Raw genomic sequence first — 16,352 nt, forward strand, 5'->3', positions numbered from 1 at the left:
TCGTGAGACGGATTCTATAGAACCGGTGCGAACCGGCTGAATCCCACCACTGCACCTGTATGATCCAACAACGCGAAAGCCATTTTTTGTTTGGTTATGGATATGATATTTAAGTCATCATAACGCTGATGTTGTTACTTTAATCTTCTCAAACAAAACATTTGTTTACAAAAATGAAACATTGCTATGAACTGAATCTACCATCAAACAAAATTTAGCAAAACCACCATTTAACAAAATAGTTTTGTTGGCTGACTAAATACCTGCGGGTCATAACATAAACACTACGACATATACCTTTATAACAAACGGTCCAAACTGATAGTGTATAGTTGACATGTTTTAGATGCAAACTTAAGGATGCTGAACATTTGCCTTTGCTTAACAGATGCCAAATTAGTTACCTATATTGGCCCATATAATTTTGACGTTTATAAGTTTGCAGCATATTGTTAACAAGACCACTATAACTAGAAATTTATCTAGATTTGGGTTTTGCAAGAATTTTACGGAGACAAAAATAAAAAGTTGGGTAAAATTTTAATTTCGAAGGCGCCAAGAGGTAAAAGATGAGAACCTATGACTAAACGACCCAACTAAACAAACCTTACGAACAATATCTCATATCATTCAGTTAAACACCTTGACGCAATTAAAACGCAAATTGACACTAGCAAAATTTTCCAACATCAGTTGGCGCGAAAAAATGTTATGCCCCATTTGAAATCGAGTGTCTTGTTTGAAAATATTCAAAAACATCCTGTTACTGACTCAAGTAGGGCAGGTGCAATAAAACGTTTTAACTGTTTACGTGTCACAATGAATCATACGTGTGTACGGCGATACGCGTATGCTATGACGTCATTCAGACATTTCGGTATTTGGTTGGGGTTTAGGGGGTTCACATGGGTGAAACTAAACGTTCTGGGTTGGCGATTGCTTGAAAACAATTGGTGCTGTTTCAAATCTATGGAGCAGTAGTCTATGAAACTATAGGCGACAAGTACACTGTAGTAAAAATCAAAGAATATTTAACAATGGTATTCTTGTTTAAACCTATTACTCTCAGCAAAAAGATACAAGTATTTGAGTGCATCACAGCTTTCGACAGTTTATTTTGTCATCGTCAGGTGAAATTAAAGCAACAGAAAGGATGTAACTTGGTTCCGCACAACAGTAAGGAAAGGGGCGACGCGATAGTGATGTTTTAAACTCAAATACTGACTTGTTGTTTTTGCTCAGAATATGTAGAACCGTTCATTGTGTACCTATTACTCTCAAGTTTTTAAGTTTTGCTGCGGGTTTAGCTTTAAACGGGTAATAAAAAGACAACAACAAGAAATATAAACTTATGTGATTTATTTAATTTGGGAAACTCAGTAGGTTATCGGTTTAAACCCCTGCTACTTTAAACGTACAATGATAAACAATGTATTAGTGCAATCCGTCCACTAATAATTTATTTTACTTTTATGGTCTTATACATCAGCGGTCAAACTCATCTTCGCATGCGCAATAACTCGAAAATACGTCACCATATCTTTATCGATTCAATCTGATCCGTCGATATAAATCTTTCATTTCAGGGGGTGCGGCGTGCCCTCCCGCTGGGCAGGGATCATAAACCGGAGTTCGATGTATGATGTAACATTGTCGCGGGTGCCATAAAACTTAATGCCTCTGCCTTTATGTATGTAATAATGCAAAAGCGCATACATATCGGTTGTAAATCGACCTACATGGTATGCATGTTTGCACAAATTACTGTCCCTCCTACGGTTCGGAATTTTTACTTGTAGCACAGTAGGAGGTTGTGTATTTGCGTCATATTTGAACCCTTGTATCTGCTCCGTAATAGTGCACATTCTTTGGGTTGTCTAGCACAATGCGTCTTGCTGTTTGGTATTCTTTCAAAACCCAATGGTCAACTTTTATGAGCTTTGCTGTTCTAAGACTGGAAGCTATTGCCATCTTTTGCGGTGCTAATACAGTGAGTTACCCCTTTCTGCGCTAATAGTTTTTGACAGGAAAAATATTTTTTACCAACAAAACGTCACTGACGTAGTTTTTGTCACGTCCGTCGTGCCTAACCATGCGGAACCACGCATTGTATGACGTCGGGCATGTTATAGTTGGAGTTGTAATAACAGCATTTTACAAACAACAGTTTTAACCATGGACGTTTTAAACAGGACTGAAAATTAATTGTTTTACCAACATTCATGACTTCATAATACTTGCGTCACCATTCGCGAAGCAACAAAAATATACCTAAAATTTAGCATCTTTGAGGAAAAAATTGCCCAAAAGTAGTTATCACGTTTCGTAGGTTTCCAATTTGGAAAACCCATTATCCGTTATAAGCCAAAAGCTAAAAGTCGGTTATTCGTTGAATGAGCAACCTACTTGATTTAGACTTGGTCGGTGTGGAAATTTGGCGTAAAATGACGTAAACAAGGGATTCAAGCTCTTTATGACGTCACACAAGGTGTTGAATTAGGTTGAATCGCGTCCATGTGAACAATGTGTTTATGACGCATACGTTTTGGGTTCATGGGGAATTATGTTGCGTGGAAAATTATCGTGGCTGTCGTGTGCTCTGCGTTTCTATTCCTGCTTCGCAAGTCAGGCTTTTTTTGTTCAGACAAACTATTTTAACCAATAAAATAACCAGGATCATAGGCTTGGTATTGTTTTTTTAGATTTCCATGAATACTGCAGACAGTGCACACCGTTTCGACCTATAAGGTCTCATCAGTGCAGCTGGTGACCTTATAGGTCGAAACAGTGTACACTGTCTGCAGCTTATCATTTGTTGGCTCGGTGCTTTACCATGAGTACTGTTGTATTAAATTTAAAATAAAAAAGGATTGCGTATTGTTAATACGTTGTATTGGAAACGTTTTGACATTTTTTAATGTTTATCATTAGCGCAAAGATTTATCATAAAATTGATTTAGCATGTAAAAAATATAATACTTTTTTTTGGTTGGAAAAAAATAACTATTCGAATAAGCTTTATGTAACGCACAATTTGGGCGGTTAAAAATTCTATTGAAAGAGACAAAAACAGGCGATAAAAACAAAAACAAATTCTTTGTGAAGAAAAATCAGTCTTTTACAAAAGGCTGGCATTTCCGTATTCCCCTATTTTCAATTCTTAGTAACATTTTATTCCTACCAACTTCATCACTTAATACAATTTCCGAGACAGAGGTAGATAAGGATTGCTATTAACCAAACAGCAATTTAACACCGGTGCTGCTATTCATGCTAGTAAGGCGAGAACCCTGGGATAGCACTCACTTAAAAATGATAAAACAGCACAGGCACTTGTCAGTTTGTGTGTATCACTGCCCAACAAAGGCGTCGTGCTTAAAACGTCTAGCGTTAAAAGTTAATTGATAGTTAACTAATATCCACCAATGCCGTTTGAGTCTGTGTAACGGGTAGTTGGTATAATGAGCAACATGTAACCCTATTCCTATACCAGAGTACGCTTTTGAATTGAGGTATCCCTCCATTAAACTAAGGCCGCTATTTCGTTATCGCGATATTCTCTTCATTTAACGTTCGGAAAGATCACGTTACTTTAACATAGAATGCGTTGTCGTTTATTTCTCTACGTTCTATTCAGCCTGGATTTTGGCGGGCTTTTCGCTTTATTTCAATACGCGACCGTTGTATTTTAAAAGTCAATTACTCGCTGCTAAATTGTTTTGATGTGTTCCATTCGATGGCTTTCCGCGCAATTTAGTTTTACTCGATTCGATTCGCGATGACGTAATAGTGTATTTGTCACGTGACCATAAAAACTAGTTTTACGATAATTCGTTTTCACCGATAAACATTAAACCAAAAATTTTTACTTTTAGAAACTTGCAAAGCCAAAAAAAGCCAACACTTTTAAGAGATATTTTTTTATCCGCACTGGTATTATCTTTATAGATATGCAAGTTTTGAACTTCTCTGGTGATGTATTGTTGTTGTTAAAATAGTAGCCATTACTGATGGCCAACGTACAGTAAAATTACAATTAAATTGTGACATCCTGTAAAAATCGTTCCTCATAGTCGGTCAACAGTGTTTTGTTTTTGTAGTTTAATTTTGTCTTCTAGCAAAATAGTCGGACGAATTGTTTACAAACAACAGTCACCTCATTGCGCGAAATATTTCCTCTTTCAGTCATGACCGCTCGTATCTATATCAAAGCGTCCATTGGTGTGAATAGGATGTATACAAAAGTTATGTCGCCAATTTTGAACTGTTTACTTCAAACTAACAGCTGTACAACAAACCCTTTTGTCTCAAATTTCGTCTCGCTACATTAGACAAACACATAACAGTTCTAGAATCACTTCCTTTGAGGCGTATTTCCTTTCTCCTTACGCAATCGCGGCGGTGAACTCAAAAAGAGCGTAAAAGTTGTATTTTTCAGTTTCTATTTTGTTTACTTCCGTTTTGCAACCGCTGGGTCATGTTCAAATTAAACAGAGCGAAAGTACATATGGTGTTAATTTTTTCATCCGGTTTGCAAATTTGACGCATTGGTGTGTTTTGGAGCGTCGCGGCCTCCAGACAATTAACTTTGTGTAAACAATAGACGATTGCGCGTTTCTATTCATCAAGAAAGTGGAAAAGCTTTTGCCAGATTGTTTAGTAGTCTGGGTGTGGATTAACTGAAAAACATGTTTATATATCAAATTGGCTGTTAAAACGTTTTGCAAGTTTTAATGCTTAAATAATGTCGAATTTAGGCCCACATTCCCTTTGTTATTTCCAAGATTACGAATATTTTTAAACATTTAGCAAATATTTGGTTAGTTGTTTTTAATCCAAATATATTCATGGGTAACTATACTCGGTAGAAAATATCTTGACATGTTTTACTGGGGTATGTTAAAGTTTCACATATATGTAGTTAAAAAGCACATGTAGGCTTTATGATATTTGATTGAAACTATTGGGATAAAAACAAATTTCGGCCAAAAATTACTCGCAATCATGTTTTAACGAAACTAATATTCAGTTTAAAAACAAAGTTTAATTTCCGAGTGAACGGATTTTTAAATTCAAAACAGGAGAATTTTTAATTTGTTTGTTTGTGTGCAAAACATATTTCATCACTTTAAACAAGAATTAAACTCCATTAATGAATATGCATCAAAAAGGTCATGCATGTTTCAATATTAAGCTATATTAATTATTTTTATTATGTACGAAGGAAAATGATGAGAAATTTGTCACCATTTTGCGGTAAACATGGACAAAAAGGTGCTAATCAGTAGTTCCCGTATTAAAAACTTGACAACCGCCATGTCCATGCTATAAACCTTAATCCGACCCTGTGTGTCGCAAAAAATCCGGGTCAACGACGTGCAAGTATGGCGATATCAATAAAACTTGTCACAATTAGCGCGACAATGATACAAGAATCAAGAAAAAATATAGCGCACACCTTTGTGTCGATAACACCGGAGCGACGATACAGATAAAACACAAAATAGGTCAATATTATTTACTCGGCCCAATTCACCAACCGCTATTCTCAGGGTCTCGTTCGTGGCTTTGTTTAATCAGTGCCGCTGGCTTGTCTGCTGCCTGAGGTCCATGATAAAGAAACTTCAAGTCACACCTTTTTTGAAGGCAATCAATTAATTCGCAGCCATGTGCTTCTCTGTTGGGATCGTATAGGTGTCAAGCTCGAGGGATCAAACGTAACCAGCGGGAGAGCAATAAGCGACTTGGAGTTGATAACCACGCGTATCAACATTGTAGCGATCGGCCTGGCGCGTGCACACGGACAGAAAAAATGCGACCCAATTGATTTTTTTCCATCATAACTTGAATGCGTTTTGCTTGCGGGGCGGGAGATTGGCCAGGCATTAAAAACCACGGCCCTGCTACTTTGTTTCATATCATTTGCGTTTTGCAGTTGCAGTCGAAAGGTCAGCTGGCTTATTGAGTTTTTGCCTTTGTTAAGTAAACTAATTGTTAGGTTCGTTTTGAGAAGTCTGTCATTTTACGAATGCAAGTCTGGAAATGATTGAGGTTCTGAATCGTTCAGGTATGATTTACTTATTGCATACGTTTGCTAAATTTTGCTTGCTTATGACTAAGACGTATAGCCTACAAGTTTGACAAGATTTTGCGTTATATTATTTCTGATAACTTGCACATAATGCAACTTTGCCTACAATTAACTATTGCTTGTGACCATTATTTAGTCTTAAATGTGCATATTTAGGTATATTAATACGCAAAATATTCATTACGTTTTATAAGGCTTTACCTGATATACGTTAAACCTAAAGCAATTTAGTATCCAGACAAGTACGAGCTTTTAAAGTTTTTCTTCTTAAACTCGTGCAGTATAGTAATAGATTAATACTCACTAATTTTGAAACGAAATATCATCAAAACTTTTTTATAATGAACCAAAATTTGTTTATGAACCAGTTAATGTTTGTGGTACTTGTAAAAGTATTTTTAACACTAAGAAACAATGTACACATGTTGCTTCGATCGATAGTAGCATTTAATGACCGTTCATTAAGTGTTAGCTTGATATAAAGATGTCTTTGGCGTATGGTTGGCATCTGTAGCTTATGAATATTCATAGGCCAGTTAAGTAAGACATACCGTAGATCATTGCAGTCCCTTGAGATACTATAACCAGTTTTGCGGTCAATACCTTATGCATCCCTTCAAAGCCCATTATAAAGGCAACGATCGTTTAATGATTACGACTCTTGTGTGTTTCTAACCCCCAGACCGCTATGTTCAAAGCGCATTTACATAATAAATAACTCAGTCGGCCATCGAACAGCCTTGATGTCTCGAAGTAGTTTGCTGTATAGCTATGTTTGCCACAATATTAAAATATGGTCATTCTGTGTGTGACGTCATTAACGAATGGTGACGTCACGTCGCTGGCCAAAATGTTGCATGTGTGTTTGGTCATACCATACCATCATCAAAAAGGTTTAACCTATAACTGTGTGATAAAAATGACTGCCAAAATATATATTATTGCTCTATTTGTCGCTGCACAGTCTATTTAAATGTGTATATAGATAAGCGTTTTACCTATTAGACTTGAATTAAGCGTTTGTTGCTTCACGCCCATTCCGCTTGGCTGAACAAAAACAAGGCCACCACCAGTATGTAGTCCTCTGATGCCTGTTCCCACTAAAGTCGATTAACAACCGTTCCTTCTACAAGCATACTTGGTTCGTTTCAACACTTGTGTTGTTGTAAACGGTGCGAGAAATTACTTGCTCACTGGCGTTGTTGATGTTAGGAGCTCGTTTATGCGTTCAGTTTCGACTTGTGGTTGTTTGAAGTGGTTTGCGCTTCATACATTACAGCTATCGTGTTGCGCTTGTGTTATAGCAGTTCGTTAAAAACATCTGCCCCACTGGTTACGGTTGTTAACTGATACAACTAACTTTAATCTCTTTGCTTCGAGGTATTTCAAATGAAATGAAAAGGTCATATTGTCTGGGGCAAATAGATTTGCTTGATTAGAGTGTAAAATATAGACGAATGTAAAACGCACTATTTAATACTGATTTAAACTAAAAAAGAACGATCTCAAAGCCAGGAAAAACTGTCAAAAAATAATTCTTACTTAGGCCATAATGTAAAGAAGTTATACATAGGTCAATATACGAATAAATGCACGTAAATTTGTCCAACTTAAAATTTTAAACCCGTTAAACAGTTTGCCAAAATCTAGTCAAATGGGTTAAACCTTATCCGTTTACCCCCAAACATCAAACAATTAACGACAATTGGCCACTTAAGCCCCTTTGCCCCCCTCTCTCAGTGACGTGTCTCCAAAAATCGAGCCCATACCTTGCATCGCTTGATATCGCCTATGTGTCAGCAGCCTATTGAGTTACAGGAATGTGCGGCGCGTTTTTAAACTGCGTGCGGTAAAATAAACCGAAAGATATGGTCCATAGGGCCTCGGACGCCGCACTGGACACTGGTCATGGGTCGTTGACCCCTCTCAATTTCTCACAGGCCCAGACCCGAAATCGCTTACTTTTAATCCCCCACGTCTGACTGGACTTAGGGGATCGCCTGTCTGCATGTTGGGAAAAAATTAAGGCATAGTAGTTATTAACGGTGTAGCTGCAGCGCGTTTACCCTCTTCCCACCAATTGTTTCTCTAATTTGTTGCACCGAGCGATTGTAACTTTTCTGCGTTTTGCGATTAAAGTAATTTTTTCGCTTCCATAAAAAACATCTTTGTGCTAGTGCGCGCGTTTGAAAAAGAAATATATGGGAAATCATAAGCTAAGACTTACATAGAAAATGCATTAAAATGTCCGTTAGTCGTAAATATTTTACAAAGTACCAAAATTGTAGTTCATTGTCACAAAACGAATATGATTTTAAAGGCTATTAAACTTTGTTGCCAATCCAGTAGACACGCTTTATACCTTTTTTGCATGTAAAATACAGAAACCAGAACACACGTAATGGAATTTTCTTTTTGTGTTCGATATGAATGGGGCAAGTTGAATGTATGTGCTCACCCATGTTTCCCCAAAACCCACACAGCTTTTCTTTAATATAAAGTTACCCCGGATGAACAATATAACAGCCCGATACCCAACACCCTAACCCACCTGACTAGATTTTGTAGCAAACATATCTTATCCAGATTCTTTCCCAAACACCCATCGCTCTTTCTTTTTCCCGAAACCGAGATAAAAATCTCCTTTGTTCATCTACTATTTAAATTCCTAGTTGTCAAGATAGCCCCCTTGTCCCCTATTCAATGTTCCGCCCCCATTTTAAACCCAAAATTCGAATGCATTGTCCCACATGCAACCTGATCTATGTGGGGTCGAATTAGGGGGACATTCGCACAATGGGTTATATTTGCGATGTTCTATGTGTACCCCCATAGTAATGAGAAACGCCGTTTAGGTTCTTTAGCCCCCGTTTGCTAACCGCAACTACACGAATTGGGGTCAAATTTCAACCCCAACATTTCGCAATAACAAGTTTTCCGACTTGTTTGTCAGCTGCTCCGAGACTATGACGCTTATTTGTTACGTAGTTGGGTTTTCCTGGGAACATATTGTCTTACTTTTATCGATTACTTCGAAATTCTTTGAGAAGGTTTAACTCTTTGTTTTTTCCACATTTAAAGCTAAAATTTAATGTTCAAAATTTTGTAAATGGTAAATTGCAAAAGAAAGAAACTTTTGTTAATTTGCCTGCTTTTACTGAAAATTTGATGTTGCGTAGATATTTTACGGCAATCTGAAGTAAAATCAATATCAACTTCGTTATACCCAACTGAAGAAGTTGTATTCCTTTTTTGTGTGTAAAGTTTTTTATTTATTTTTTAATTCATCAAAGCGCTTAGTTGTTACCAAGCTTCAATCAATCTATCCCGTTTAAATGACCAAAAAAGTATTTCAATAAAAGGACTCTGAGTAGTTGATTTATGACTCCGATAGTCTGAAACCTTTGTAATCTTTAGGGCAATGAGGCGTAAATGTGACGTCATCGGCTTTCAAAGTCTCTGTCTATCAACTCTTTTACCTCCTGTCTCAACCTTTTAAAAGTCACTTCCTACGTGGCCCCATTTCTGTTTCTATTGAAGTCTAAATTTATTTACATACGTCCCGTGTGTTACTGTCTATTTGTGAATGTAAAACAGCACAAGACAATTAAAGCTATAGTATGATACCTGTAAAAAAATTAGAAAAATGTTGCATAGCTCACAATTAACTTCGCAGTTTAAAACTTGCATGTACCATAAGCAAAAACTGAAAAGTTTTGTATGACAATCTCACTTGTCTTCAATTGATGGGCATATAAAAAACGTTGGCCCGAAAATATTTTGGAGCAAAATAATTTTAATTGACGTACACATTTGACGTTTAAAATTAAATTGTTTTCGAAATCGAATTGGTTGACGCCGTGCAATGACATTTTGCAAAACATTGACTTTTTGACACCTGCATATACACGTTTCCTATCCCCAGTCCCCCAACGTTCATGTTTTCATTCATGTGGTCTTAACCCCCAAAACAATACCCTCTTTTATCTCCTCACCCTGCCCCAGGAGTGACGCGCGTGCTTGACGTCATCCTTCGAAAAGTCAAAAGTAACTAATCAAATCCGGTTATCCCGAAATAGACTTCATGTGTTGTTGTTTTGTTGAGTTAAAACGTCACGCTAGATGGAAAACGCTGACCTTGAGTTCATGTGGTACACGTGTTGTTTATCTAAACCAGTGGTTCTTAACCTTTTTGACTGTTGTTACCCACAAAATGTTTTGATGGATATGTGGCAGGACGCCGATAAATCTATTAAGATTGAATTTTTATTGAATTATTTTGAATACATTTTACCCTCATTACAAAATGTTTGCTGGTTGCAATAATGATAACCAAGAATCTAATGATAACTATAACAGAAAATCTATGTTACCCCTTTTAAAATGCCAAATTACCCCTTTGGGGGTAATTACCCACAGGTTAAGAACCACTGATCTAAACATTGAAACCAATTCCAGGGTTCTTAGAACTGGTTTCTGTCCATAATGCCATGTTATTATGTTCGCCGTTAATATTTCTGTGGAGTGCCGTTTGATGGCTACACTAGCCAATGCGGCCGATCTCTCGTCACCAGCTGCACTGATGAGACCTTATAGGTCGAAACAGTGTGCACTGTCTGCAGCTTATCATTTCTGTTTTTGTTTTTAGAATATTCTAACAGTGAGCAACGACAGATAGAGATGCAAAATCAAGAATCAAATAGACAACATTACACCTCGCCTCTGGGTGGAGCTCAGGAGTCACTTGCCCCTGGTGAGTCGAAATGGCTTTCTTGTATATGTTTTGGTTCTTACCATTTAGCCTCTGAAATACTCTACAATCTAAAATATTATGCTCTACTTATCTATATGTATCATAAATACACCAAATATCACTACTTTCAATTTTCCTAATTGTTAAATCTATTTCCAGAAGAGGAGCGACACCAGTACTCAAGGTACCACAACAACGAACAAACACCACCACCGTACCATCAGCAACCAGATCACCATTCGCCAACACCAGCACCACCATCTCTACAGGACCATTCTCGTACCAACGGAAACCATGCTTTTAACGAAAGTGACAGCCAGCTTTGCATCGATGAGGACCAAGAGGTTGGTGATGAAAACGGACTCCTGCAGGATCAACATCAAAAACCATCCTCTGAGTGCTCTGATGGTTTAGAACCAAATGTATCACCAGCACTGGTGTCTCCGGAGGTTGATGAAAATGACCAGATGTCTGGTGTGGTCAAGGACCAGATCGCCTCCTCTCCACCAACAGTTGATGGTTCTTCCACCAGAAAGAGGAGTGATTCCTCTCCGGAGAAGCAGAGTGAGATTCAAGCTCTCCGGGAGCAGATCAACATGATACAGCAGCAACACGCTTACCAGATTCAGATGATACAATACCTGCAGTGGCAGCTTAACATACTTTCACAGCAGCGACAACAGCAACAGCCCGACAGGTCCATGGCTCCACTCGGCAACCTTCCTTTCGCAGGGATGATGCCCAACATGACGTCATCGGCGTCTGATCCGGCAAAAATCGCTTCCCTGGCCGCTGCAGCGTCTTTGACCACAGCCAACGGCGCCAGACCTGGTGGGTCCCCACCTGGGAATCCCCGTGAACGGTTGGATGACGTAGCTATGCGACAAGCCATGACGTCACCAGAGGAAAAGCGAGAGCCCATATTCGGGACAAGAATGGGCTCATCGCCACGTCGTAATGCAGAAGACTCAAGAAATCCATTCACACAAGCCATGCAGCAACAGTCAACACCATTTTCAAGTCTCGTTAACGGATTCGGCCGTTCAGGAAGCTCCCTACCTGATCACGTGACCGCTTTGTTGCGCAAAAACATTGCGTCGGGTTTGGCCGGTGACGCCAGCAACATGAAGTCGTTTTCAAAGATGGACGCGAGCGCTGTGTCGCCGCCCGAGATGCCGCGCAAGGTGACTTCATCAAACGGTGGAGTTTCGGCGAGTGAAGCCCGCAAGCAGCAGCAGAGAGCAATGGAAGGCGTGCCAAGCGACAACGAGCCACTAGTGAAAAACCAATGCCGGACTTGCAGGAGAATTTTGAGCTGTCCTAGCGCGCTGAAACTGCATTACAGAACACACACTGGTAAGAATATTGAGCTAATCTTTACGAAAACCAACCATAAAGTAAAAAAACTCCAATAAAATTTTTACTTCGAACAGGTGAACGTCCCTACCAATGTGACCTGTGCTCTCGAGCTTTCACCACTAGAGGGAACCTTCGCACACATTACAGCAGCGTGCACAGACGGGAACTACCTCCGGCCTCAGCCTCAAGTGCGACATCTATTGGCAGACGCGGTGGCAATGCAGCTCAGCGCAGTCATGCCTGTCCGTTGTGTAGCAACGTGTTCGACGACCAGGCAGCATTTGCACAGCATATGCAAATTCACGCACTGGCCAATAAACAACAACAGGATCAGTTGTTCGCGATGAAACAGCAGTTGGCCCAACAAGGTCAGTTTTTTTTGGCGATATTTGTGCACCTAATTAGAGGTCCTTGCATGATTAACGTTGAAGATGCGAGTAAAAGTAATTTATCCCTAATTTGCCAACATTTCACAACAAAATATATTACAAATCACCGAATGTCGGAAAAAAGACACTCCTAAATTTGTTGTGCCTGTGTCTAACTTAACGTTTTAATCCTCAGATCATCCTACAATGGTCCCCGGCCGACCCTTGCCCTCTCTGCAGCCCCCCGCACTCCCTCAACTTAGTCCTCCTGTCGATATGACGTCACGCAACGACGTCACAAAGCCACCACTGATGTCACAGCGCCCGGAATCACCGATCGAGCGAAAAAATGAATCACGACCTATGGTGGTGAAAAACGAACCAAATACATTGCCACGGGATGGCGCCAGAGACACCAGTGCTTTGGATTTGTCTCATCCGAGCAGTGCAAGCAGCAGTAATGGTTTGATGAATGAAAAGGTTGTCGATAGTTCGGCTGGCAATTCGCCGACGGATCTTTCGGAAGGTCGCAGTCCACCTAGCAGGTGAGATTTTGTTAAGTGGGTAATGAGCCAGCTTATGGCAGTGAACCATATCAAAAACTACTGTGTAAAACATTATGAGCCTATTACAGCAGATTATTCTAACTTGCCTCTATAATAGTTGCGTATTGTGCTGATGGCCCAGTTAGAGATACTACAGGTTGTGAGTACAATGTATTTAATCACCAATTTGACTAGATACCGTGAAGAAGAGATGAACTTTTCTCAGCAGCGTCATCAACAAATTTTGGCTGCCCAACACGAATCTGCTTTGAAAACATTGAAAGAAGAAAATGAGGTAAATAATTTCTGCATTTCTGTCCTTTGACAAAATATTATGGCGATATGTTGTATATATCTGCCCTTGGGATTTGCTCACGTCATATATCATAAGTTATAAATCAGTTTTAAGGTTTTATCGCTTATTTTTCACGCAGCGCTACAACGACGAACAACACATGCAGTTGGTGCGACCTGTACTCGACAGTGCCTCTTGTGGCAGCCCTTCAAGCGAGTCGTCGTCAGTTGACCAGCAAAGATCTATGCTAAGTGAGGAACAACGCTATGCTTTGAAGGTAAAAGATATAACCTAATGTTTTGACATTACACCGTTCATTAAGTGTGAACATGCGATACTTGGTGCTTGGCCAAATAAAACTAATCCGGCCCATTCCAAAAGGCAAACATATATTTTCGCGTATTTATTTATTTTTTTCTTTGTGCAGAGACCTTTTGGTGATGACGACAGTTCCAGTAACCCGGATGCGAAACGTCACAGTCAGCCACGTCACTGGTGCGATTTGTGCAAGAAGCAATTCTCTTCGGCGAGCTCCTTGCAAATCCACACTCGCACTCACACTGGAGAAAAGCCCTACTCTTGCAACGTATGTAGTCGCGCTTTCTCCACAAAGGGCAATTTAAAGGTTGGTCCGGGTGTCCCTGGAGAGTTTCTGCTGCGTCGTGCCTTGTCCCTTGCCACAAAATGTTAATCGTGTTTGGCTGGAATTTTTATGAATGAAAATGAGCAGAACAGGGGATTTGCTGTAGTCGCTCACACTTTTCTTTCAAAGCAGTAGTTTCTTGCGTTGGGAACGTTCATTCATTTATCTATTGCGATTTGCTAAGTACCTTGACAGGGAGATCCCTAAACAATTCTAATCATTTGTTTGACTCTTCAGGTACACATGGGGACCCACGTATGGGGGGCCGGGGGCTCCAGACGGGGGCGTCGCGTTTCAATGGACAACCCCATTATGTCGTCATGGATGAAGAATTCCACCAGTGTCGATCACGTGACTTCCGGTATGCAAGCGGCAGAAGCAGGCTCTGTGGCGCCACCTAGAGACACCAGTACTGCAGCGGTGGCTTCAATGTATCAAGTAAGTTAATGAAATTGAATTAATATGTCTTAAAGTTGGAACATTTTTTGTAAGTTACTTAAACTTATTAAAATCCTCCCTAATTATTTTTTTATAATTTTCAGCAATACGCAGCTCTTGCTCAAGGTTTAATGAACCGTAACCATGGTGATTCGCGGTATCCTAGCAACCCGATGATGAATTTAAATCCAGCTGCTCTTGTAGCATCTCGATATCTTCAGCAACAACAACAACCGGTTCCTCTTACAGCCGAAAACCGATCCACCGAAGGCAAGTTTTTCATCTTTCCAAGTCGACTTTTAACTAACGTTTCGATTTGTCTAAATGTAGGAAAACACAATTAGATAGTTAAATTGACATAGCTTATTCGCGACAACAGTTTGTATTGCCTTAAAAAAAATCTATTTTGATCAAGGAATGTAGGGTCGGAAGATAGTGGAAACTATTTCTAGTCTGAATTAGAATATAAATTAGAAAATCTGTCACAAAGTATAGTGTTCTTTGTAAAATCACCCATTTTACTGCCAAAATAAGTTGGAAAACACATTGAGGAGATGGCAGCAATTTAAGTGGATATTTTTCCTTACACAGGATCCCCAGAAGACCGAGCAACAGAGAACAGTTTGTCATCTGATGGTGAAGCTGAACCGAGTGACGCTTCGGGCAATACTTCGGTGAACGCGGCCCATGAATGGTTGTGGAAAGCTTACCAAAGAACACAGGGACAGGTGGGAAATTAACATCATTTGATAAAACAGTTAAAACCTAAACGCACATTATGTGTTTGACCCGTTTAAATTTGACCCTTTTCTTTTGACAATTTTGCAGGTAAATTAACATCCTAAGAAAAATGCGGGCATAAATCTTGCCACAGGGCGGCGACAAAGCGCAAACCAAGAGAACTACAGAAAGTGAATGAAAAGAGTTTTACCCAAAATTCTGCGAAACGACCAACAGTTCATTAACAAATCCAAAAATTTAAGACATAAAACTAATCATAGCAAAGCTATTGTGCGTCCTGCTTAAGATGTTTCACTTTTTGTTTCCTAGCTGCTGTGTAAATATTTGTTTTCTTTATTTCCTCTCCAAGCTGCTGATATTTTTTCAACCGGCAATTTCAGTTTTTGAACTTGCATAGGTGCTTGATGATTTTTGTGTCAACCCTTGTGTTTTTCGTGTGAACGTTTTCTTTTTGCCAATACAAATTCAAGCAGAATATATTTTTAGGATCTGTTAGTATGCGCAGGGCGTTCACAGCAAAGCGGTTGATTCTATTTAGGCCAGGGGTGGGCAAACTACGGCCCGCGGGCCGCATGCGGCCCGGCAAAGGAGTTCATGCGGCCCGCCAAATGTTTGTAAATTTTGAAGAGAATGTTAGTAACGCTGAATAGTATTATGAAGACAGCCGCAGAGTTTTAAAAAATACCGGGGGTGCGACTTGCCGATACCTATACCATGTGCAGTATCTGTACCCGTACCATACTTACTTTGGAACTAAACACAGATACTTTTTACGTGCTGTAGCCTGTTGTTCCGCCACGTTATTTTGCAAATCCTCACTTGACACAATTTCTTCGTTCGATAAAGGTAAATAAAAGTAAAGCGATTCACATTTTCAAATACAGCCCTCTTTGCACTGTTGACGCCAAAACTTTGGTCACTTTGGATCAAATTTAGGTCGTTGCAATACTTTGCAAACGGACATTAAACACGGCTTTAGATTCGTTAACACAGACCCGCACAACACCTAAAATGGATACTAAAAGCGGCTCGCTTTGTTTAATGTTGGCGCAAGAATTTATCAACAAAAATACGTGGTGTAGCCTATGTTGCTACGAATGCTTGTTTATTTTGAAACAA

At 39.5% G+C, this 16,352-nt stretch overlaps 1 protein-coding gene across 3 annotated transcripts; it reads left to right on the plus strand.

Annotated features, from left to right (window-relative positions):
- Positions 1-5,908: 5,908 nt before the first annotated feature.
- Positions 5,909-15,710, plus strand: LOC145223005 (uncharacterized). Of its 3 annotated transcripts, none has more exons than XM_080089285.1 (12): positions 5,909-6,067; positions 10,740-10,844; positions 11,004-12,200; positions 12,278-12,571; positions 12,768-13,116; positions 13,312-13,411; positions 13,551-13,688; positions 13,839-14,036; positions 14,292-14,492; positions 14,597-14,762; positions 15,084-15,220; positions 15,321-15,710. In XM_080089285.1, the coding sequence occupies exons 1-12, from the start codon at positions 6,043-6,045 to the stop codon at positions 15,327-15,329; spliced, it is 2,919 nt and encodes a 972-aa protein (XP_079945411.1). In that variant the 5' UTR covers positions 5,909-6,042; the 3' UTR covers positions 15,330-15,710. The 3 variants fall into 3 exon arrangements, with proteins under 3 accessions (XP_079945411.1, XP_079945413.1, XP_079945412.1); XM_080089287.1 differs by having other exon boundaries at positions 13,839-13,997; XM_080089286.1 differs by having other exon boundaries at positions 11,007-12,200.
- Positions 15,711-16,352: the final 642 nt, after the last annotated feature.

Source organism: Phallusia mammillata, chromosome 4 (assembly GCF_965637545.1).
Source record: "Phallusia mammillata chromosome 4, kaPhaMamm4.hap1.1, whole genome shotgun sequence".
Taxonomy (NCBI): Eukaryota; Metazoa; Chordata; class Ascidiacea; order Phlebobranchia; family Ascidiidae; genus Phallusia; species Phallusia mammillata.

What these genes read in the sequence shown, in the direction of transcription:
- LOC145223005 (XM_080089285.1), top strand. Translation starts at nt 6,043, where the DNA reads ATGATTGAGGTTCTGAATCGTTCAG. An exon ending in CATTGAAAGAAGAAAATGAG is followed by an intron (nt 13,412 to 13,550) that starts GTAAATAATTTC and finishes TTTTTCACGCAG; the next exon opens with CGCTACAACGACGAACAACA. An exon ending in CCACAAAGGGCAATTTAAAG is followed by an intron (nt 14,037 to 14,291) that starts GTTGGTCCGGGT and finishes TTGACTCTTCAG; the next exon opens with GTACACATGGGGACCCACGT.